The following is a 25,523-nucleotide window of genomic DNA, read 5'->3' on the forward strand; positions in this document are numbered from 1 at the left end:
AAGGAACACATATTACCTTCACCACCTAGGTTTAGGAAAAACAAATTGGGACAGATAAGAGTGACTGTAGGCGTCTGCTTCTGTCCAGTGTGGAGTGGCAGGGACTAAGTTACCTTCCGACTTTAAACAACTGAAAACCTGGAAAAATATATGGAACAAGGAAAAAACAATGCCTCCCCTTGAGGAGAGTGGTTAATTTATCACACAAGTACTTTTCTGTGAAGCAGGCGTTTTTCTTCAGTCTGTAGCTGAAATGCTTATGTTTGTTTCCCATTTAGTTACACAGGATAGGAACAAGATGTGTGCTCACCCAGTGGAACTGTTGGGGTTGGGGCGATGGAGACAGTATCTTAGTTATGGTGGCGGCTTTATGGAGATGTTTATATACTCACTGGTATTTATGTACACACACACACACACACACACACATGCAAATACAGCAAATTGTACACTTGAAATGTGTGCAGTCCGGTCCCCTGCTCTGAGGTGTATGAAGGCACCAGTGGTCTCACTCCCTGCTACTTTTCACTGCAGTGCACGTATAGAGTTGTCAAGAATGTGGAGTTCCTGAAGGTGGGCAACATTTTTTATTAAGGCAAGAACCCCCCTCAGAACGTGCCTTCCAAGGGCAGCGGTGTGTTGTGCAGTTTCAGGAGTTGCCTTGGCTTGGTAGCAATCCAGGTGCGCTCGTTACGTTGAATGTGATGTGGTCGGCGCTCCCTGGAGCGGTGGAGTGTGGTAGGATCTGGCAGGTGGAACGGCACAGTAGTTACACCTACGAAAGATGGAAATCCTGGTGCACCTTGCCCACTTTTCCTGCCACTTTCATTGTTCTCCAGTTTACTCTAATAATCCTTCTAGCTCCAGGCACTCTGTGCAGTCTGAAAAAAATGTTCTGAGTTGATAAAGGAAGCAGAAGCTTATCGAGTATGTTTTCTCCAGGACAAAGAACTTAAGGTCTGAATGCTGGCCAATTGAGGACGTAGATTTTTTTTTTTTTTGCAAGATTTTATGGGTATTAAATAAAAGTATCGGCCAGAATTGTGTGAACTGAATACATTTTTATGATTCTAAGAGTAACGTATGTTTATCATGGGAAGTATGGAGATTTTGTAAAGATGGAAGGTACAATCACCAACGATCTCAACGCACATTTCAGTAACTTCCTTTTGTCTCTTTCCCTCTTTTTTTCTCTAAAAGAGGAGGGATGGAGTGTGTGAGGACAGTGAATCTCCTGTCTTAGTAATTTTTTTTCTGTTATTCTGAACATTTGTGGAAAAAATATAGTTTGGCACTAGGGATTGAACCCAGCGACATTCTACCTCTGAGCTACACCCCAGTTCTATTTTATTTTTATTATTTATTTGTTTATTTATTTGTTTGTTTGTTTATTTAGTGGTACTGGGGGTGGAACCCAGGGGTTTTCTACCTCCGGGCTACACCCTCAGCCCTATTTTATATTGTATTTAGAAAAAGGGTCTCACTAAGTTGCTAAGAGCCTCACTAAGTAGCTGAGGCTGGCTTCAAACCTGCGCGATCCTCCTGTCTCCACCTCCCAAGCGCGGGGATTACAAGTGTGTGCCCGGCTCTTTTATTCTTAAGGAGAGTTAAAGATATATTTTATTCTAAACATCTAAATTTTGAAAAATCTAATAATGTACCTTGTTTAAAACCTTCAACCTTTCTTTAGCATTAAGACTCAGTATTTTAATTCTGGCTGCGAGACAGCCAAAATCTTAGATACCTGACCTTGAGAGCAGTTGGAACTGAAGACTTTGGTCTGAATTATACTAACCATTTACATCATCTCAGCATTCAGGAGGCTGAGACTGGAGGATCATGGTTCACGGACAGCCTCAGCTACTTAGTGAGGCCCTCCGCAACTTAGTGAGACCCTTTTTCAAAATAAAAATTGGGCAGGAGTTGTAGCTCGGGGGTCAAATGCTCCTGGGTTCCATCCCCAGACCTGCAAAAAAAAAAAACAAAAAAATCTGTAAGTTTCATTAAACATAAGAAGTAGGCAGGGCAAGGTGGCACACATCTATAATCCCAGTACTTTGGAGGCTGAGACCAGAGGATTGTGGGTTTGAAGCTAGCCTTAGCAACTTAGCAAGACCCTGTTTCAAAATTAAAAACTGGGCTGGGGCTATAACTGAGAGGCCCCTGGGTGAAATCCCCAGTACTACCAACAATACAAAACAAACCCCATAAAAAGTAGTACTTTTATAACTTCAGAAATGAGAGCAGTGTTAGAGCAATATTCAAACACAGGAAAAAGGAGGAAGAGACTAAGCCCGTGTAGGGTGGGCACCAGCAGTTATGGTAAACAGAAGTTGTTAATACCAAAGTGTGCTTGTAGGAGGAAAAAGCAGATTGGACTTTTCACTTGGCTTGAAAAAGTTAATCAGTGATTTTAAATAAAGCTTATTCACTTAACAGGTATGTGGCAGTCACTATTGCTGAGGTACTGTTTTAGGAACCAAGAAATTTTGAATAAAAAGCAACAGAAAGATTAATTAGAATGTTACAATTTACATAATTTTCCCAAGTTGTTACCATTATTGGTCTTGGCATTTCTGATGTGGTCTTGTGTTTCCCAGAGCAAACCGGGTTCTGTGCTGGGAGGGAGCATGAAACTGTCTTCCTAAGACCTGCTTTTGTTTTCTGCAGAGATCTAAGGAAGTCGTAAACACTGATGGTATTTCTAATACCAAGATCAAAACCGTCAACAAAGGGCTTAAAAGGAAAAGAAAGTTAGGTAAGCATTTTCTTCATATGTGCTCAGCAGTCTTTATTCTTTACCTCGTCACCTGCACAACTTGGGGACATAGAATGAAGTTTAAAATAGATACTGAGCCAGGTGTGGTCAGGCACACTGGGAGTCCCAGTCCTTGGAAGCCGAGACAGGAGGATCACAGGTTCAAACCCAGCCTCAGCTACTTTGCAAGGTTCTCAGCAATCTAGTGAAAACTTGTTTCCAAATAAGAAATAACATGGAGCTGGGGGTATAGCTTGGAGGTAGAATGCCTCTGGGTTCAGTCCCTAGTACCAAAATAAATAAATAAGAAATATACTAGAGAAAAATCTCATGTTTTTAAGCAGATTATGCAAAGTAGAATTAAAGTTGGTAATTCTTCATGGTAAAATTGGAAGCAAATTTATTGAAACATTCTTTTTTTAATTCCTTATTGTCATTGAGTTACTTTTTATCTACTGGCATATGTTCTGTTCTATACTATTATTGATTGTAACATGATTTTCTATGCTATTAAAGGAAAATAATTATTTTGTGAAAGGATTCACTTGCAGAATTGTCAGGTTAGATGAGTTAAGTATGAGCCAGGCGTGGTGGCGCACGCTTGTAATCCCTGTGCTGGGGAGGCCGAGACAGGAGTGTTGCGGTTCACAGACAGCCTCAGCTACTTAGTGAGGCCCTCTGCAACTCAGTGCGACCCTGTTTTAAAATAAAGAATAGGCCGGGCGTGGTGGCGCACGCTTGTAATCCCCGCGCTTGGGAGGTGGAGACAGGAGGATCGCACAGGTTCAAAGCCAGCCACGCCGGCGTCAGAGACCCTGTTTCAAAAATATAAAATAGGTCTGGGAGTGTAGCCCGGAGATAGAAGGGCTTCCAGGAACCCCAGCACCACCAAAAAAAAAAAAAAAAGATGAGTTAAGTGTGATACCCAATTTTCAGAAATTCATTTGCCACATTGTGTTTGTTACACACCCGGTTAAAGTGGGGAAGATTATTGTCTCCAGATAGCCTCAGTGCAGGTGTGTGTGGAAAGGTAATCTATTTCACTGATCCAGTGAGTAAAAGTGATTAACCACTATTGAGAAGGATCTGAGGCAAAGTCTAGCCAATGCAGATTCTCAAGTTTGAAACCAGAGTAATGGTAATGGTGGGCTCTCCTGCGTGAAGTAGCTTTAAGGATACATGCGCGAGTACACACACACACACTCTCTCTCTCTCTCTCTCTCTCTCTCTCTCTCTCTGTCTCTCTCACACTCTCTAAATAAAAATGTGACCGTATGCTTTCCAAAGAGTTTCAGTGTTTATCCAGCAGTAAGGCATAAAACACAAGGGTCTTCCCTGGACTTTAGTGTTCGCCAGTGGTTGCTGCAGTAGCCTGACATTAGCTCTCTTCATCACGGTGGCAGATTTCTTAATAATCATAGGCTTGTTTTGAGGATTCAAGAAAATAACTTATTTAAAATGCCTAGCGCACACCTGGTACAGACAGAGCAGTGCCGGTGCCCTGGCTTTCACTGTCTCCCTGTCACCTAGAGCTCTCTCCAGAGGAGCAGATGCCACTGAGCGCTTGATTTTCCTTGGCCCTTCCCTGTACTCTCGGGCCATCAGATCTTGACATTTGTCATTTATTCACCAAATAATTCATTGACCCCTTGTGAGTGGGAATGGATAGGGGTAGAAGCAGTTGTCTGAGTGCTCTGATTTGTGGTTCTGCTGGGCATTGTTGAGCAGAATGCACATTTTTTTTTTTTTTTTTGTGGGTCTGGGGATGGAACCCAGAGGCATTTGACCTCTGAGCTACACCCCCTGCCCAATTTTTTATTTTTTATTTTGAAACCAGGTCTCACTGAGTTGCAAATGGTCTCAATAAGTAGCTGAGGCTGTCCGCGAACCGCGATCCTCCGGTCTCAGCCTCCCGAATGCTGGGATGACAAGCGAGCGCCGCCACGCCCGGCTCAGAATACACATTTAAAGACTTGCTACACTGTGTTTAATTCGCTCTCTTTCTTTTAGTTTAATATTTCAGAAAAATTATAGATAATGGAAAACATTTAAAGTCTGATAAGTTACATAAAATATTTAGTTTTAGTATTTGAATACAAATTTGACAAATTAGAAACAAGAGAATGTAAAAATGAAAGTTCTATTTAGGATACAAAAAAAACCCAAATTACAATCAGTAAGCAAATTGTAATTATGTAGTAACATAGTAAATGAGGAGTACAAATGTCTAACATGGTTATTTGTCATTTAGAAAAAGGCTGGGATTGGTATGTATGTGAAGGTTTTCAGCACATACTTTATCAACAAGCAGAAGCCCTAAAGAACCTTGGAGTGGGCCCTGAATTAAAGGTAAGCCTAACACCAGGCGTGGTGGCACATGTTTGTAATCCCAGTACTTGGGAGGCTGAGCTAGGAGGATCACAGACTCTTGGCCAGCCTCAGTTACTTACTTAGTGAGGCCCTTAACAACTTAGTGAGACCTTGTTTCAAAATGAAGAATAAAAAAATAGGGCCGGGCGTGGTGGTGCACACTTGTAATCCCTGCACTTGGGAGGCGGAGACAGGAAGATGGTGCAGGTTCAAAGCCAGCCGCACTGGCTTAAGAGACCCTGTTTCCAAATAAAAATATTTAAAAAAATAGGTCTGGGAGTATAGCCCGGAAGTAGAAGGGTTTCCAGGAACCCCAGTACCAACAAAAAAAATAAAAATAAAAATAGAGCTGGGGGTATCACTTGTAGGTAGAGTGCACTTGGGTTCAATCCCCAGTACTGCCAAAAAAAAAAAAAAAAAGGTAAGTCTACTTGTGTTTAGATATTAGGTTACATTGTAATGCTGAAACACTAAGGTTTGGAGTAGGAGAACCAGTAACAACACTAGGCGCTTTGCCCCTGACTAGAAGTGTAATCATGGATAAGTTATTTTCTTTCTCTGATCCTGAATTCACTTGATATATAGAAGGCTGGAATTTAGCTATGTGACTGTTACGTCCTTCCTCTCTCTAAAATCCAAGATGAAAAGAACTTCCTTTAGCGTTTCCACATACACGCTGTTGCGATGTTCTTGGTGCTCTTGGGGAGAATGCATGGGCGGAGCCACGTGTGAAGTGCAAGAGACCCTGGTGTCAGCCTGTGCAGTTGTCGTCTCAACCAAATCGCCGTCCGTCTCCCTTCCACCGCAGGATGAAGTTTTACACAATTTCTGGAAGCGTTACCTTCAGAAGAGCAAGCAGGCATACTGTCAAAACCCAGTTTATACCAGCCGGAGGAAAGCGCAGGTACGTCGTGCCGTGAGACGCAGAACGCAGAGTTGGGGCTGGCGTGTGCTTGCACCTGGGATTCTGATGCCTGGCAGGATCTTCAGTGAAGAGGCTCCTGGTGTGGCCCAGGACAGGACTCCTCATCTAGACATTAGAGTGAATCGCCACTCGTTATTAGGCTATGTAAACATGAAGGAAATTTTGATGAGTTTTCTAGCTAGAAGCTTAATGAATTTCTTCTTCTTCTTCTTCTTTTTTTTTTTTTTACCGGTCTGGGGATGGAACCCGGGGGCATTCTACCTCCAAGCTACACCACCTGCCCTATTTTTTATTCTTTATTTTGAAACAGGGTCTCACTGAGTTGCAGAGGGCCTCACTAAGTAGCTGAGGCTGTCCGCGAACCGCCATCCTCAGGTCTCAGCCTCCCAAATGCTGGGATTACAAGCGTGCGCCACCACGCCCGGCAAGCTTAATGCATTTCTATCATTGTGCTATTAAATTTTTTTTTTTGTTATTGCTTTTGCTTGGAGTACCTACTTGCTGTACCTGACAGTTCAAGATTCTGCTCGGGCGTCTCTTCTCAGAGGCCTCGATGTGAAGAAGCAAGTCTGTGAAGCCCGCTCCCCACATCTGTCAGAGTGGCTATATGTTTAGTAGTTCATTCTTATCTGCTTAATAAATATGCCATGGAACTTTTATTTGAGATAAAAGATAATTTCACTGCTGAGAAAGACAAATTTCCTCATCATTGATGTGTGTGACATCCAGTACTAGTGGGGCAGAGAAGAAAAGATTCTGACTTAATTGTGCAAAACTTGGGGCTGTGGGCTCCCCAGGAGTCCTCGGTGATGCTGGTCCTCAGCATGGGGAGTTTAGAGTGGCCGAGTCATGCGAGATACATGCAAGGGATCTGCAGTAGGGCAGCGGGAAGGGCGGTGAGCATGGGTGCTCAGGGAGGGCCTCCTGAGGAGGGGCCTGAGGAGGTCGGACGGTGACGGGGACATGTAGGGGAGTGTAGAATTCCAGGCCTCGCTCACCCAGCCCAGGTGAGCCCGGCCCTTCATTCTAACAGGTCCCAAGAAGCACTGCTCCAGGAGAGAGGTCTGGGCTGGAGGTAGAAATCTGTCAGTCTGCACTAGTCATCAAATCTAAAATGCCATTATCTGTAAGGTAGTTATTTTAAGAAACCCTAAGATGAAAAAAAAATGCTCTAGATTAACTCGTGGCAGGCCACCCGTCGGAAGTCAGTTTCTCTGGCGGCGTAAGAAGAGACACAGACTTGAAAGCAGCTCAGCAAGGTGAATTTACTTTTTGCACAAAGGGATCCTGCCACCTGTAAGTCAGGTGTGCGGGATCAACGTGTGGCTTTATATTTGGTGCAGGGCTTCTGTGCTGTGCTCCTATTGGTGGGAGCATGGCCTCGCAATCTATGCCACTGGCTGACCGGGATGCCTGGGGAGGGGTTGGTACTCAGACTTTCCAGAGAATTCTGTCTTTACAAAAATATAAGCACACATGGCTTACACAGTGGAGCCCAAGTCAAGCTAATCCTCTGATAGAAAGAACTGTACTCTCACACACCAGTTGCTGGATACATCCTGACTTCAGGGGAAACACACTTTATTTTAGAATTAAAATAGTAGCTAGTACTTAAAACCATAAGACTGGTGACATCACTAAGGAGTGAAGACAGAGGAGGAGGCCAGGCGCTGGCTCTGGGCCTGCTATAGGATGGGGCATGGTGGATAAAAGAGGAGCCAGGAGAGAAGTCTGGGAGCGACTGGCAAGGCAGGAGACAGCCAGGAGTGAGGAAAGCTCCAGGAAGAGGGCTGAGGTCCGCTTGATGAGGGAAGAGGAGGGCCATGGGTGAGGAGCGGGAGTGCAGCTGGAAGGGGACTGAGATAGACCTGGGGGGAGAAGCTGGAGACGACAGATCTGGACTTTTTTTTTTTTTTTTTGGCGGGTCTGGGGATGGAACCTGGGAGCATTTGACCTCCAAGCTATCCCCCCTGCCCTAGTTTTTTTTATTTTTTAATTTGAAACTGGGTCTCACTAAGTTGCAGAGGGCCTCACTAAGTAGCTGAGGCTGTCCGTGAACCGCGATCCTCCCGTCTCAGCCTCCCGAATGCTGGGATGACAAGCGTGCACCTCCACGCCCGGCTGGATATGGACTTTCTTTTGAGGCATTTTGCTCAAAGAAATACAGAAAGGTTGGTAGCTGGAGTCAAGGGAAAGGTTTATAATTTTTGTTTGTTTTTTGGTACTAGAGATTGAACCCCGGGGCCTTCTACCTCCAAGCTAGACCCGCAGCCCTCTTATTTTTTATTTTGAAACAGGGTCTTGCCAAGTTGCTGAGACCTCGAGCCTGCGATCCTAGTGTCTCAGCCTCTGTGATGGAATGACACGAGAGAAGTGGCATTCACTGTGGGGAGAAGAAATGAGCACGGTGTCTCTGAGTGCGGAGAAGTGGGATTGAGGGGCTGGGGCGCGGCACAGTCCGGAAGCACGGGCAGGGGCTGCTGCAGGACCCGCGGCCTCCGCCGCAAGTCCGCTCCTCAGCCGGCGTCACGGTGGGCCTCCCTGTCCTGGCTTGTCCACAGGACGCACGCTCTTTATCCCATTTCCTGAGTGTTTTGCTTCGTTCTCCAGTGAGCTGCTTAAGCAGGAGTCTCATCTCTACATCCTGAGATCAGGTTTCTTGGCCTGCCGGCCTGAGGTCTTTGCTTTTGCAGTCAGCTCCTCAAAACCTTACCCCTGCCTGGCTTGCTTATCAGTCAAATGGGAAAAAATTCCATGGAAAAAAAGGAACTGACCTATCATTTCCAAGAAAAAAAGAGAGAGAGAGAGGGTAAGAAGAAAAGACAGTTCAGGCAGGAGAAAGAGAACGAGCAAGTTTGGGAAGCAGAGATCCCCAGGCAGGCTCTGTTGGAAGAAGCCGGCCAGCACGCGTGGGGTCGCTGCCGACGCCCGATGCTTTTGCTGTGAAGGCACCAGTGCTGGGAGAGGAGCTCTTGGAAGACGAGGCGGCCTGATGAGGGCTTTCTTGCTCACCCTGGCTACGCATCTTCTCCAAGAAGCATTGCTCGAGCTGTCAGGGAGCTTTGTTCAAAAGTGAAGACTTCAAACTTAGGGACTTGGCAGATGGTTGTGTGGTTTCCTTTACGGTATTTACGATGGTCAGGATTGTTAAAGTCATAGAAATCAGCTGTTGGTCTTTGTGTGTGTGTGTGTGTGTGTGTGTGTGTGTGTGTGTGTGTGTGTGTGTTACTGGGGGTGGAAGCCTGGGGCTTTTTCTACCTCCTGGCTATACTCCCAGACCTATTTTATACTTTATTTGGAAACAGGGCCTAACTGAGTTGCTGAGAGCCTCACTAAGTAGCTGAGGCTGGCTTCGAACCTGTGCGATCCTCCTGTCTCAGCCTCCCAAACGCTGGGATTACAAGCGTGCGCCACCACGCCTGGCTGGAATTCAGCTGTTTTAAACTCATACATTCTTTTCTTTATGTTGTTTTATGAACAGGTCTTGGATGATAGCCTAAGTTCAGACTGGGCTAGTGAGCCTGAGCTGTTCAGTGATTCCTGTCTTTCTTTTGTGGGAAGTGGAGCTGAGTCTCAGTCTGACACCGAAACTCAGAAGCCTTTTCCCATCATGAAAGCATCACAGTCAGGTAAAAATGGGAACTTAGTGGTTTAGCACGGTAAAGGTGGAGCTGCCTCTTTTAAGCATAATCTAATCTAGCCTGGCATGGAGACACAGGCCTGTAATCCCAGGACTTGGGAAGCTGAGCAGGAGGATCTGACGTTCAAGGCCAGCCTCAGCAATGGAGCGCCACCATGCCTGGTCGCTTTACCTTTTCATGCAAGCCTGAACTCATACAATCCCAGAAGACCATGCCTCTAAAACCAGTGAAGCCTTTTAAAAGAAGATGTCAGTGCCTTTGAATAGATCATGATTATTTTGTTTACGTACATTAGGGGATTTTCTTGCTTGGTTTCTTTTGATGAGTCTCACTATTTACTGAGCCTGTCATTGAACCTGTGATCCTCCTGTGTCCTCCCAAGTACTGATATTACAGGTGTGTGCCATCACGCTCAGGTTGTTGGGTTTTTTTTTAATGGATTATGATCTCTAGACCTTCCTAGTTTTTTTTATTATTTTATTTTTGTATCTGTGTGTTTGCGTGGTGCTAGGAACTAAACCCAGGCACATTCTATCTCTGAGCTACACCCCTAGCCCTATTTTATTTTTTTATTTGGAAACAGGGTCTGGCTAAATTGCTGCGGCTGGCTTCAGACCTGTGATCTTCCTGTCTTAACCTCCCCAGTACTGGAATTAAAGGTGTGCACCACCACACCAGCTTCTTTTGGTTTTGCATTAAAATTATGAATAAAACCTAATATAAACTATAAAATACAGACAGTCACAAAGAAAATAAAATCACTGGTTATTGTACCACCCAGAAATAATCACCATTGCTATAGCTGATCATCCAGAAATTTTTTCTTTATATCTGTTTAGAGAGAGGAAAAGATTTAGTTGTTTTTTACAAAAAATATGAACTACTTCATTCTTTTACGTATTTAATCAAAATTCTACAAGATTTAATCCAAATAATTCTCCAAGTCTTGTCATAAAAAATTGGGGAAAAAAATGTAGTTTACCAGTCCTCCAAAATTTTCTGTTCCTCAAAGGCCTTCATTTTCCACTCTTCTGAATCCCGCATCCGCAGCACACGCTCCCGGGCTGGTGCTCTTGGTCTGCTCCGGGATAGGAGTCCCTCGTGAAGATGGTGCTTAGCGCCTTCACACGCCTCTCGCTGCCTCCCTCCCAAGTTGGCACCTGTACCGGGCTAGACATTTCGCGCTCTCTAGCTTCCTACTTTTTTTTTTTTTGCACTTTTTTTTTTTTTTAGCAGATCAACATTTAGTGCTCAAATGAGTGCACATGTATATGTAAATGCCATTCAGAACTGAAACATACAGCCACCTATGATTATTTTTCTGTATATCCTTTGGTCTTTCCCAGAGTTGGTTATTAATGTTTTCTACTTACCAATCTCTAGTGCATCATTAACGTATCTTCAGCCTGCCTCCTGGTTCTTAGTTTCCTCTCGATGCTCTCGGTTCTGTATCAGCTCCTCTTTGCAGGACGTCTCACTGGCACTTCTGCCCTGCACAGGCTAGACCTGGGGCCGGGCCACCTTGGGGTCTCCCACACCTGACCTGTCACCTCTCTCCTCTTGCACTTCTTACTTCCTGGATCCCAATCCATCTTCCTTCCTGGTTTGTTCCCTCATTTTCATAGGGTATCTTTTCTTATTTCATAGATATATAAATATTTCCCCTTGATTTAATTGTTTTGACCCCTGCTTTTTACATGAGAGGCTTTTGTCAAATTAATCATTTGACAAAAATGAGTCTTACATGTCCCTTCTTATTTCAAGATGGAAACAAGGGGCTGGAATATAGGTCAGTGGAGGCCCTGGTTCTGACCTTACCACCCGAGGATGGGGGGAGTCTGGTCAGCTCTGCTCTGTACCTAGGTTGATCTATCTGGATTATTTTCTTAGGGGACCTCCAGCATTATCTTTAAATATTTTCTCCCTGAGCTGAACAGATTCCCCAAAGAAACCTCTTTTCAGTCTCCTTTGCACATGTGTTATCCTGGCTGTCAGTGTTCTGGGGACTGAACAAGAGGAAGGCCAGAGTGAGCGGGCCTGGCTAGCACGCAGGAGGTTAATTCTGACTCAGTATGACTGCGTGTCCTGTTTAGAGACCCCTTGTTTTACTCTCTAAAGGGGGCTTCTAATTTCATGCCAGAATTAGGAGGGGCAATCGTGTGGCACATAGAGCTGAATCTGTTTCTTGTGTGTGCACGTGTGGGCTGGGGACTGACCCAGGCTTCACACACAGACGGGAGCTCTGTCACTGAGCCCAGCCAGGCCTTTACTCTTCCTTAATCAGACCTGGAAGTGGTCCTCCGGTGCTAGCTCCGCCTTCATTTAGTTTCCAGAGGTATCTTTTTTTTTTTTTTTTTGGTGGTACTGGGGTTCCTGGAAGCCTGTCTATCTCCGGGCTACACTCCCAGACCTATTTTTGGAAACAGGGTCTCCTAAGCCAGCATGGCTGGCTTTGAACCTGCGTGTGATCCTCCTGTCTGCCTCCCAAGCGCGGGGATTACAAGCGTGCGCCACCACGCCCGGCCTCCAGAGGTATCTAATTGCCTAATTCAACCAATCCCTGAGCCTTTAAAGAGTCCCCAGTGGAAAATAAGGTTACTTTTGGCTCTCCCCGCTGCTGGCTGGGCATCTAATCTTAATGGTTTTCTAGTTTCTAAAATTTCATTGCTGTTGTCTCCTTTTTCATGTTATTTGTTCTTGGGTTTATATCTTTTTAATTCCTTTATAATAATTGCCATTGTAGGAGAGAGCAGAGGCTAATGTGTGTTTTAAATCTGCCATCTTAACTGGAAGTCCTTATATGATGTAATGAGTACATAAAATTATATGTATATGTAACAATATTTTATGGAAATAAAATATTATTGGATCTCAATTATTAGCATTCATCAGAATCTCCTGGAAGTCTTGTTAAACTGAAGTAATTTGAGTGTCTGCTGATCCAAAGACTGTTCTTTCAGAACCACTGACCTAAAACATGGTGGAGGCTTTTTTAGTACCTCTGCATGGCATTATTTAATTAAACTTCTAGCATATTCTTAGCATTTAGGTTGTTTTATTTATTTATTTATTTATTTATTTATTTAGTGGTACTGGGGTTGCTGGAAGCCCTTCTGCCTCTGGGCTACACTCCCAGATCTATTTTGTATACTTTTTTATTTGGAATTTCTTTTTTTTTTCTTTTTTTTTTTTTTTTTGGCGGTAGAGGGGTATTCTTTGTTTTGAAACAGGGTCTCACTAAATCGCTGAGGCTGTCCGCGAACCATGATCCTCCTGTCTCAACCTCCCAAATGCTAGGATTACAAGCATGCGCCACCATGCCCAGCTTGTATACTTTTTAATTTGGAAACAGGGTCTCAAGCCAGCACGGCTGGCTTCGAACCTGTGTGATCCTCCTGTCTCTGCCTCCCAAGCGCGGGGATTACAAGCGTGCGCCACCACGCCCAGCAGGTTGTTCTGTTTTTTATTATTATGAAGAATTGCGCAATATTCCTTCCCCCTAAACCTTTGCATGTTTAAAAATTATTTCTCTAGAGCCGGGCGTGGTGGCGCACGCTTGTAATCCCTGAGTTTGGGAGGCCGAGACAGGAGGATCGCACAAGTTTGAAGCCAGCCTCAGCTACTTAGTGAGGCTCTCAGCAACTTAGTGTGACCCTGTTTCCAAATAAAATATAAAAAAAAAATAGGTCTGGGAGTATAGCCCGGAGGTAGAAAGCCCCTGGGTTCCACCCCCAGTACTACCAAAAAAACCCAAACATATATATATATATATATATATATATATATATATGTATGTATGTATGTATGTATGTATGTATGTATGTATATTATTTCTCTAGAAGGAACTCTTAGAAGTGTTAGGCATTTTCTCACTGAACATTATGGGGTTCCTGCTCTGCCAGAAACCGTGTGGACATGGAGACACAGTGTCCAGAATGGTGAGCAAGTCTGCCCGCCCCTTCAAGTGTTTATATTACAGATAACAAATGGACAAGTTAGAGAAAGTTCCAGTTACGCAGTTGTACGTGAAGAAAGGATTTGTAGAATTTGGAAAAGGGGATTTTGAAAAAGGATTTTGAGAGTGTCTGTCCAAGACAGGCTGGCGTTTCTTAAAGCCATTCATTCCTAGTCCTGCTTCTCTGCTCTCGCCCTGGAGGTGACTTTCCCTAATACTCTGGCTTAGCTAGCCATATCCTGAAACTTAAAATTCCTATCTCTAGTCCACCTCCCTCTAAAATAGATTTTTCTTTTTCCCAGCTCTGGGAATTGAACCCAGCTGCATTCTATCTGAGGTACACCTCCAATCCTATTTTTATTCTTTATTTTGAAGCAGGGTCTCTCTGAGTTGTGAAGGGCCTCACTAAGTAGCTGAGGCTGGCGGCCAACCTGTCATCCTCCTGTCCCAGCCTCCCAAGTACTGGAATTACAAGTGTGCACCACCACACCCAGCTTTATTTATATTCTTGATGACTACCATTCTAACTGGAATGAGATAAAATCTCTGTATTTTTGATTTGCATTTATTTTCTTGATTGCTGAAGATGTTGAGCATTTTTAAAATATATTTGTTGACCAGTTGTTTTTCTTCTTTTGAGAAGTGCCTGTTTAGTTCATTTGACTGAATGTGTGTGTGTGTGTGTGTGTGTGTGTGTGTGTGTGTGTGCATGTTTATGTTAAATTTCTTGAGTTCTTTATATAGTTTGTGTATTAATCCTCGGTTAGAAGAGTAGCTGGTAAAGATTTTCTCTCATTCTGTAGGCTTCACTTTCATGCCTTTGTTTCCTTTGCTGTACATAAGCTTTTTTATTTCGATAGCATCCCATGTATTAATTCTTGAATTATTTATTGAGTTTTAGGAGTCCTCTTGAGCAAGTTGTCACCTGCAACTGTATTGGAGTATTGACCCTATTTTTTTTTTTTTTTTTTGATGGTACTGGGGATGGAACCCTTCTATCTCCAGGCTACACTCCCAGACCTATTTTTTATATTTTATTTGGAAACAGGGTCTCTTAAGCCAGCGAGGCTGGCTTCGAACCTGCATGATCCTCCTGTCTCCACTTCCCAAGTGCGGGAATTACAAGCGTGTACCACCACTCCTGGCGACCCTATGTTTTCTTCTAACAGTTGCTCAGTTTCCAGTATAATAACCAGGTCTTTGATCCATTTTGAGTTGACTTTTGTGCAGGGTGAGAGATAGGGATCTCATTCTTAAATATATAGATATCCAGTTTTCTCAGCACCACTCATTAAAAAGGCTATATTTTCTCCAGAGTATGTTTTTGGCACCTTTCTCAAGGATCAGATGGCTGTATCTGGGTTTGTCTCTGTGTCTTCTATTCCACAGGTCTGTGTGTCTATTTTTATGATAGTACAGTGCTGTATTTGTTACTGTAGCATTGTAGTATAACTTAAAAGGCTATTGTGATGCCTCTAGTGTCACTGTTTTTGCTTAGAATCACTTCGGGTCTTTAATTCTTCCATTAAAGATTCTTTAATATGAATTTTGGCACTTATTTGTAATTCGTTGAAGAATGTGCTTAGTATTTTGATGGAGACTGCATTGAATTTTAGATCACTTTTAGTAATAATGCCATTTGAGCAGTATTGATTCTGCCTATCCATGAACATGGGAGGTCTTTCCATCTTCTAGTGTCTTATTCATTTCTTTCTGAATCTTTCTGTAATTTTCATTGTAGATATCTTTGAATTCCTTAGATTTGTTACCAGGGTTTTTATTATTTTTTTCTTTCATTTTTATTTTTTAGACAAGGTCTTGTTAATTTACCCAGGATGGCTTTAAACTTGTGATCCGTCTGTCTCAGCCTCTTTAGTAGCTGAGATTAGAGCTGGGTGCTACCCTGTCTGGCCTCAATTACTATTATGGCTGATTTCTTCTACACTTTCATAGCCCTTTATTGCTAAATTACTCTTTGTAAAGTTGAGTGATTGTAACCTAATTTTAAGATACTTAAAATGCCTATTTGTTTTTCTCTGTTGTCATCTTTCATTATCCTGAGTAGTTTCTTGAATTTTTAAAACTCTTGCTTTATCCTCTTAAGAATCTACGTCTGTTTGTTCTGGATCTCTCGATGGAGTTGAATACTCAGCACGGAAGGAAAAGGGAGCTCTGAAGATGACTGTGCCAAGGACACTCGCTTTCTGCTATCTGTCATTACTTTGGCAGAGAGAAACAATTACTCTTTCAGATCTTGTGAGGTAAGCTAAATGTGCAACATTTCTGCCTATTATCCCTGTGAACTAAGGGAACGGCTTTTAATATTTTGAATTTTACAAGAGAAGAGACTGGAAAGGTTGGGTAGCCTGGGTTCTGATTCTGAAATTTAATCTTCCCTAGGCTAGTAACCGATCTCTTTGGTTTTCTTATTTATATAGTGGAAGTAATAGTATTTATCTCATGTGAGATATTTAAAATTTAATTATCTAATGTGAATAAAATGCTTTGAAGAGAAAAGTGATATTAAAATACCTGAATAGGCCAGGCATGGTGGCTCAAGCTTGTAATCCCAGCATTTGGGAGGCTGAGACCTGGAGGATCCCAGTTCGTAGACAGCCTCAGCTACTTAGTGAGGCCCTCTATAACTCAGTGAGACCTGATTTCAAAATAAAGAATAAAAAATAGGGCAGGGGTGTAGCTCGGAGGTCAGATGCCCCTGGGTTCCACCTTCGGACCTGAAAAAAAAAAATCTGAGTACTATTCTAAGAAAAGATAAACAATGTTCTTCATGTTAGCAAAATAATTAGTAGTAAGGTATACAAAAGTATATTTTGGTGTTGTGAGAGTTGAAATACGGTTGTCTATGTGTCTGTGTTTATTAGGAGAAGGTGAAAACACAACTATGGGAAGAACTGGTTATGCAGATGGTAGGCATTTGCATTTTCAAGGTAGCCTGTAGGATGTTATGTTTATGAGTTTAGTAAATTACAGCGTTGTGCGTAATAATTTCTCGCTTAATAGAAGCGCCAAAATCACTAGTGTGTCAGTCTTTTCCCTTCCTTTCTGTGTGTTCTGAATAACATTTAAGTTTAATCTGTGTCGGGTGTTCTTGAGAGCCCAATTTGGAGCTGGACTCCTGGCTATGCCACTTATTTGTTGTGTGACCTTGTGTACGTTAATTTCTCTCTGCTGTGTTTCTTCGTTGGTAAAACGGGGCTGATAATACTCGCTCCCTCCCAGACTGTAACTACGTTCAGTAATTAGTACTCCACGAGAAGCCCTTGGGAAGTGCCTGGCCCATAATTAGAACTCAGTGCTGGCCGGGGTCGTTTCTATTTTCATCGTTGTCGTCATCATTGCTCATGGTACCAGGCCTTTTTATTAAATGGCATGCTTTCAGTAAACGATGATCACGCCTTTGAATTTGGCCACATCAACCAAATAACAAGGCTTTTCTCAGGTGTGATTAACTCTGCATGCAGATAGCCCATGATTCGGTGAATTTTATTCTTAAGTTGAAAACCTCATCTTGCTTTGTATGCCCTCATTGAGTGATGTCATCTTCTTCCAAGACTTTAATTGCCCTGTGTGCTGGTGACTCCCAAATTTATGTGTCTAGCCCAGACTTGTCTACTGAAAGCCAAACCCATTTACTCATCTCTACAGCCGCCTGCTGGACGCAACCACCTGGATGTCTGTAGTACCTCAAGATCAGCATGGGCGAAAAGAGGCTCACCATCTGTCTTCTTGTCTTCTTTTTTTTTTTTTTTTTGCGGGTCTGAGGATGGAACCCAGGGGCATTCGACCTCCGAGCTTCACCTCCTGCCCTATTTTTTATTCTTTATTTTGAAACCAAGTCTCACTGAGTTGTGGAGGGCCTCACTAAGTAGCTGAGGCTGTTCCTGAACTGTGATCCTCTGGTCTTGCCTCCCGAATGCTGGGATTACAAGCGTGCGCCACCGCGCCCGGCTGCCGTCTGTCTTCTTAATCCAGCTCCGTCTCCAGTTTTTCTTTAGTAAATTCCATGCGTCTGATGTGTCTGTCCAGAATCTGAGGGACCGTCCCTGACGCTTGCCCCCTCTCCTTGTGCAGTCAGTCATGTCCAACCAGTGTACCCAGGTTAACTCTCAGAACCATTCTCTTCTGTGTTCCCTGCAGTCTGCCGTCTCTGTCCTCACCTGGACTGCTCAGCGTCCCAGGTCTCTGCCTGCATTCTTGTGTCGCTCCTTTCCATCTTCCTCCTCATAACCAGAGGCACCTTTCACAAACACTCATCTAATCATGCCTTTAGAGCAGGTAAGGGGCCAGGCATCCCACCCAGAGCAGTCTAACGTGGACAACAAAGCTCTCCTAGAACAAGTCGGAGGAAATACTCAGGCGCGACTCCACTCAGGAGAGTATTGTGTGTGCTCAGGAGGACGAGCGAGACCCCGTCCCCTCACTCTCTCCTGCGCCCCTCCCACCAGCGGTTCTAGAATGCCTTCAGGGAGGTAGGATCTGGTTAGCTGGAGGACTTTTATTTGGGAACTGAGCTTAGTTGCTTGGGGCAGTAGGAGAAGAATGGGCTGTCACCATTGGTCCTGGTTCTCTGGTTTTCTCCCAAAAAGAACTCTTGAAGTTTCAGATTCTCAAAATATTGCTTCCTGACCAAAATTTCAGCATGACTTGGGAACTTGAGAGAAATACAAATTATTAGACCCATTCCAGATCTTTTGAATCAGAACCCCTGGCGGTAGGACCTGGTAATCTGGTAATCTGTTTTTATAGGCCCTCCAGGGGATTCTTATGAATGCTGAAGTTTGAGAGCTGAGGCCATACTTTGAAAAAAGTATTTAAAGAATATTGATTTGAAGCAAGCCGATGGTTAGCCTGGCTAGAATACCCACACGACTTATGCTGACTGTGTGCGCGACTCCTGGCAGTATCCATCATCCTTAGGATATACTCAGACCTTTCACATAGCCTGCACCGAACCTGCCCAGTCAGCAATAACAAAGTAAGAAATAAAAACGGCCAGCATTTATTTATTCCAGTGTTTACTGAATATGTGCTACATTCAGGTATTACTCCAGAGTGTAGACCTTGAGATCCTGTAATGAACCATGGAGATCCAGTGTCTGCTGTGCTGAAGCTCGAGACTCATGGAGGGACAGATGAGCTGGTAAAGAAGTAATGAACAAAGCCCTGAGAAGGAAGTGCGGTGCCGAAGACTGGAGCAGGACGGTATCGCGGTGTCCAGTGGCTCCTTTAGATTGGTGCTTAGAGAAGGTGAAATTCGAGCTGCACTTTGAATTTACATGGAGCCACTGGTAAGGATCAGGACTATTAGGTTCCAGGTAGAGAGGGGATGTTGGGGTCGAGTTCTAAGGCAAGAGCGGGTTCTCTGATTGAGGAGCAGAAGGCGATAGCTTGACTGGATCAAGTGGACTGAGAGGAGGAATGGAGGATGAGAGCAGAAGTCTGGTAAGCGGGCCATATGCCTGTCTTTGTAAGTCAAATTAGGAGTGAAGATTTTTAAAGCTTTAGGCACAATTTACATATAGTAAAATTCAACCTTTGTGCAGCTTGGTGGTTTCTTGTACATTCAAAAGGGCGTTTAGCCAACTTCTTATCAACTTCCAGGATGTATTATCACTTCAGAAGGAAACACCATACTGATTAGGACTTTGTGTTTTAAGTGTGATGGGAAGCCACGGGAAAGCTTCGGCAGGACAGACTTGATCTGATTTATATCCTTAAAGGATCATCAGGAGCAGTGTAGAAAATGGACCCGTGGTCTTGTGCTGTGCTTCAGGCAGGTGGGGTGCTCAGATCAGGGCGGTGGGCAGGGAGTGGGAAGGAGGGATGGACTCGGGACCTGTCCTGCAGGGCCACCCCACCCAGCCCTAGTGCAGCGCTTCTACAGAGCTGCCGCTGAGGACTGGTTGGTTAAATTTCCAATCACGCCCAGCTTGAAACTTCAAAAACTGCAGTAAAATGATAAGCAGAGAGAGTTCCAGGCTCCGTGGCCAAGGTCGTGGTCTGTGTTCAAGAGCGGCTTATGGGATGCTAAAGTCTGTGCCGGTTGCTCTGTCCGGATTGATCCAGAGACCAGCTGATAATACCTAATAAGAGAACTTGTTCAGAACTTTGATTCAGTAGCTATCCTTTTGGAAAAACATATACTTTCCAAAAGGAAATTCAAATTAAAAAATAAAAAAGCTTTGGAAAGCAGTTAAGAGCACCACAATTTACTAGTGGTGGGAAACTTAAAACTGCAGACAACCGTGCCCTCCTCCGGGGCGCGAAGCAGCCCTGAGCAGGTGCCACTACCTTCTGCTCCTGCCAGCACTGCGTGCCTGGGGGGCACCGGGGCAGTGTCCCCCACCCCAGGCTGGCCTGCGGCTGTCGGCCTACTCACCTCAGGTGGCCCGACTCTCTGCACCCCAACACTGCACACAGTGCCAGCCTTTACTAGCACGTAAGTGCTACTGAGCACCTGATCAGTACAGGAGCTTCATGGAATTGTAGATCGTTGAAACAGCGGTAGGCATATGTCGTATCCTGTGTATAAAATAGTGTTAAACCAAAATGTAGTTCCAGATTACTGTGAGTGTTGGTTATTATGCACAGGTACTCTAATATAAACTAAAGAACTGATGAGAGCCCAGCTGTATGTGGGGGAGGGGGCTGTAACCCATTTTACAGAAAATACCTGGTTCTGAATTTTCAGTAGATTGAAACGCCAAGTCACATCTTTAATCCCAAGTTAAACTTGGGTCCGTTCCCTTCAGCTGCTGGGCAGCCGGCAGCCTGTGTCAGCCCGGCTCCGGCACCAGCAGACTGAGGTGTGCGTCGTGCACGCTTATCCCTTTTCCCATCTCATTTCCCTTAGCAGTTTTGTCTTCTGTGTCTTATGTAAAGATCTTCATTCTCTGTTTTTCTTACCCCCACTACATACTCCAGGTTTCCTTGATTTTCCGTCTGTCATCTTTTCTTCTCTTCTTACTACAATGTAAGCTTCCCTGGAACAGAAGTTTGTGCCTGTTTAGCTCACTGCTGTGTTTCTACAGCCTAAAATGGAGCTGGGAGTATAGTACCAAATTGAGATCTACATTATTTAGTACGATATAGTATCATTTAAATTTCTCTTGAGTGAATGAATTGCAAGTAAATATACTTATCTATTTATATATGTGCCATTTCCTTCAAACTCAATACCTGACTCAAAATGTTTGCTCTCCCTCTGTGTAGCAGACCTTGAGTGCAGTGGTCAGTAGGCAGTCCTTTCCTTGGTGGCTCCTCCAACAGCTTGCACCTGTCGTGCTCTGGGACAGGTGCTGGGGACAGAAGGACAGACAAGGGACTGATGCCTAAGGAGAACTAAGAAGGACCTTAAAGAAGGTCTCCCTGCAGCGACTCACAAAATAAGCAGGAGCTAGTCACCTAGGGGACAGAGGTGGAAGGAATGCCAGGCTAGGGTGCCTTGTGGTAAATTGGTCATGGTGGCACATGGTGGCACATTTGGGAGAGGAGACTGGAGGATCACAGTTTGCAGACAACCTCAGCTACTTAGCGAAGCCCTTGGCAACTCAGTGAGACCCTGTTTCAAAAAATACCAAAATAAAGAATAAAAAAATAGGGCTGGAGCCAGGCGTGGTGGTGCAGGCTTGTAATCCCCGCACTTGGGAGGCGGAGACAGGAGGATCGTGCAGGTTCAAAGCCAGTCTCACTAGCTTAAGAGACCCTGTTTCCAAATAAAAAAAAGGTCTGGGAGTGTAGCCTGGAGGTAGAAGGGTTTCCAGGAACTCCAGTACCACCAAAAAAAAATTAAAAATAGGGCTGGGGATATAGCTCCAAGGTACAATGCCCCTGGGTCCCATACTCAGCACCGCCAAAAAAATTAAAAAAGGGAGAGAAAGGATATGCTTAACTCTTTCTTTCCCTTTGCAGTGAGAATGTCAGAAAGAATTTACTCTTCTTAGTCAATAGGTAGCCCTAATTAAAACTTTTTCTTTTAAAAAATACAGATTTGTTGAAGAGGACCATATTCCGTACATAAATGCTTTTCAACATTTTCCAGAAGAGATGAAATTATATGGGCGTGACAAGGGAATCTTTGTTGTCGAGGTAAGTTTCTTTCTTTTTTACTTTGTAGTCACTAATAAGACAAAAGAGTAGTATGGTAATGTGTATTCCTAGTCTGACTTAGTATTTGGTGTTGGAGTTTTTCAGATGTCTAAAATCTACTTTTTGTTTTATCCAAATATGGACTATTAGTTATCATTTAATGAAATGTGGCTTCTTCAGAAAAATATGATTTTTATTGTTATCTGCACATTATGTGGCTTTGGAAGGAAGAGGGGAAAGTTTTGACTTTGTTTCAAGAGGCGTTGTTTTAATGTTGTGGCCTCGGCTTGTCCGTTTTTCTCAACCCGTTTTCAGATGTCGCCTGGGAAATGTTTTGTCATTATGAATTTTTGTCACTGTTTCTAACAGCCAAAGATTGTTTCCCCTTTGTCCATCAGAACACTATACCAAGTATTAATATTAAATATTTTCCTCCATTTACCCACTTAAATTATTTTCGTACTTGGGTGACCTTCATCAATATGATATTGTTTGTAGTTAAGGACATATCTGTTGCGTGTCTGCTAGGGGCTTGTGCAGTCAAGTGCTGATGACAGTGATGTTTGTAACGACTTAATAAGGATAGCTATCATTTATAAGCTGAGTAACTCGCCTGCAGTCGTGAAATTGGCCAATCATGAAACCTGGACTTGGCTCCGTGTACCTCTCGTGTCAGGTCAGACTGTGCCTCTGCGCCACAGCGGCTTTTCATTCTCTGCTAAAAACTACAGTCAGGAGGGAGCGGGGCTCACAGAGATGGGAGAAAGAGGCTCTAAGTGTCCTCTCTCAAAAACAAAACAAAGGAAAAATTGGAAAAAACTCAGGTCTCGGGAGATTGACTAGAGGCAAACAACAAGCTGAAAAGTATTTATTCATAAAACAGAAACAACAGCTCCCGAGCTTTGAGCTCATGGTAAGAGCCACGAGCCTGGCATTCTTACCCGAGGCTGCTCCCATCCATCTCCCCACTTACTGCCAGCTGGCGGCCAAGGCTGGTACTGCCAGGCAAGGTGGGGGCTACATTAGCGTCACAGCTGGAGGGGCTGAGGTGATTTGAAATGGGGGTGGGGGGAAGAAAACTCCTTAGGAAATGGTCAGGGAAACTCACCCACTGCCTTGTCAGCTGAGCTTGAGTACTTCTAATGGACTGGCCAGTGATTAAAAAGAGGGACCAGGAAGCAGAGCCACAGTGGTAAGGGGGCATCGCAGATTCTGAGTGTGGGGTGGTTATCATAACTGGACAGAATGGAGCATCAGTAAAAATCGGTCGCATTCCCAGAAGTTAAGGTACAGAGTGTGACTTATACTGATATATGTATATAATGGCTTTCATCTAAATCTCCAAATGTTTTTCATTATTATTTTAGTTGTTATTGTTTTAGCCCTCAAGGACATGTGCATTCTCTTCTTCAAAAATAGAATTTGAAGCTGGTTGTGGTGGTACGCACTGATAATCTCAGCTTCTTGAGAGCCTAAGGCTGGAGGATCTCAATTTTTATGCTTGTCTAGGCAATACCCTGTCTCAAAATAAAAAATAAAGAGCTAGACAGGCTGAGCATGGTGGTACACGCTTATAATCCCAGTACTCGGGAGGCTAAGACAGGAGGATCCCAGGTTTGAGGCCAGTCTCAGCAACTTAGCAAGACCCTCTGCAACTCAGTGAGACACTGTTTAAAAAAAAAAAAACATACATATATATATATATATATATATATATATATATATATATATGGCTGGAGTGTATCTCAGAGGTAGAATGTCCCTAGATTCAATCCCCAGTCTGTCTCTGTCTCATACTTCCCCCCCCCCCCCCCGCCTGCATATAGCTCAGTGGTAGAATGCTTACCTAACATGTATGAGACCCTGGATTCAATCCCCTGTACCATGAGGTGTGTGTGTGTGTGTGTGTGTGTGTGTGTGTGTGTGTGTGTGTGTGTATTTGGGGACATTAAAATGAAAAGAACTGAGTAATCTAAGATTTTTTGATTATTCAAGCCATTCCAGTAGGCATTTTTAACTTCTCACTTCGTTGAGTATCTCAGAAAGCCCTTCATCCTCGTTCTTCTCCATGTAAGTGAGCTGCCCGAGTCATTGCCTACTTGGTTTTATTCCGTGGTGAGGGGAGATCCTTTCTGTGACTGTTTATGCTCCATAAGGGGTTTGCTTTGGGAGCAAAGTCATCATAATGTAAAGATATTTAATCCTTGTCTGCCTTTCAGAAAGCCAGCCTTTACTCAGACACCCTTTAATGTTCGGTTGTATTGGGTAAATCCTTTTCTAGCTTGCCAGTGTTGATACAATGCAAGTATGAAGTGAAATGCAGATTTTGGAAAAGTCCCAGCATTTCATGCTGTCTTTGAAATTACAGAATTAGGGCATTGTGCTCCCCCCAGTCCATGTTTTCATTTACCCATGGTCAACCACAGTCCAAAAATATTAAATGAACTTTCAAGAAGTGAGCAGCCATTTTGACTGACATGCTTAAACTCTTGTGCCATCCTCCTCCCTCCTGCCAGTGATGCGGCTCACGACCTGGTCCAGGAGGGCCACGCCTCATGTCACCGCCTGCCGCTACTCATATCAACCGCTCCAACATCATATCCCACTGCTTGTGTTAAAAAAAAAACCTCTTTCTTACTGATGGCCCCAAACACAAGAGGAGTAATGCTGGCAATTCACATTTGCCAAAGAAGCCGGGCATGGTGACACATGCCTGTGATCCCAGGCTGAGTCAGGAGGATCACAGGTTCAAGGCCAGCCTCAGCAACTTTGTAAGGCTGTGTTTCAGAACAAAAATAAAAAGGGCAGGGGGTAGAGTTCAGAGGTAGAATGCCCCTGAGTTCAATTCCCAGTACAAAAAAAAAAAAAAAAAAAAAAAAGGATATGCCAAAGAGAAGACATGAAACGTTTTCCTTAAGTAAAAAAGATATTTTGTACATTTACATCACTTTTATTACAGTATATTTGACCGTTTTACTATTATCGTTAATCTCTTATTGTGCCTGTCTTATAAAATGAAAATTTATCATAGGTATGAATGTATAGGAGAAAAACAGAATGTATATTGGGTTGGGTACTTTTGGGGTTTCACGCAGCCACTCAGGGTGTTGGAACATGTCCCCCAACAGACGATGAGGGGCTTCTAAAGTGCGCACAGGAAAAAGGGGGAAACAATAGATATTTCAAAAGGAAAAGTTTGAATGTCAATTAAGAGACTTCCCCCCAAAGCCGAGGTAGCCCTTGAAGGTTTCTCTAAAGTAATTCTTTCCAACCATGCTGTAAAGTCAAGGCAGTGCGCAGGGTGCCATGCCGTGTTAGGACTGTGCTAGAGAAATATGCCAAAGAAAACCAGGCTTCCTTCATTCTTGTTAGGGAAACTTAATAGGTTATAGCCTAAATTTTGATTACTGTAAGGTAAAATAGCTGGGCATAGTGGCACACGTCACGAATCCCAGCACTTCAGAGGCTGAGACAGGTGATTGGGATTCAAGAACAGTCTCAGCAGAGATGAGACTCGGCAACCTGGCGAGACCTTGCTTCAGAATATAAGAAGGACGAGGTGTACAGCTTGGAGAACGCCCCTGGGTTTACTCCCCAGGACCCCTTACACATAGATAAGTAAGCAAACTTATATGCTTTTAAATCTTGCTTCTCAAAGTCCTGACCAAATCCTCTCTCAGCAGTAAAATTTTTGACCTCTGCTTTTTAAGTAGGTTCATCTGAGTGATCTTTATTGATGTGAGTTATGTCCACACCAGTAAAAGC

General features: G+C 43.7%; 1 protein-coding gene across 1 annotated transcript in view; it reads left to right on the forward strand.

The window, feature by feature from the left end:
- Positions 1 to 25,523, forward strand: part of TAF1B (TATA-box binding protein associated factor, RNA polymerase I subunit B) — a gene marked incomplete at both ends in the record, with an annotated part of 68,066 nt that overhangs the window by 3,232 nt on the left and 39,311 nt on the right. Inside the window, 6 exons of the mRNA XM_080711222.1 lie at positions 2,671 to 2,758; positions 5,010 to 5,107; positions 5,937 to 6,032; positions 9,535 to 9,682; positions 15,754 to 15,910; positions 21,659 to 21,758. Coding sequence (XP_080567348.1) covers positions 2,671 to 2,758; positions 5,010 to 5,107; positions 5,937 to 6,032; positions 9,535 to 9,682; positions 15,754 to 15,910; positions 21,659 to 21,758 — 687 coding nt within the window. The remainder of the gene's footprint in view (positions 1 to 2,670; positions 2,759 to 5,009; positions 5,108 to 5,936; positions 6,033 to 9,534; positions 9,683 to 15,753; positions 15,911 to 21,658; positions 21,759 to 25,523) is intronic.

The sequence above is a fragment of the Muscardinus avellanarius genome (genome assembly GCF_963383645.1).
Source record: "Muscardinus avellanarius genome assembly, chromosome: 15".
In the NCBI taxonomy this organism is placed as follows: Eukaryota; Metazoa; Chordata; class Mammalia; order Rodentia; family Gliridae; genus Muscardinus; species Muscardinus avellanarius.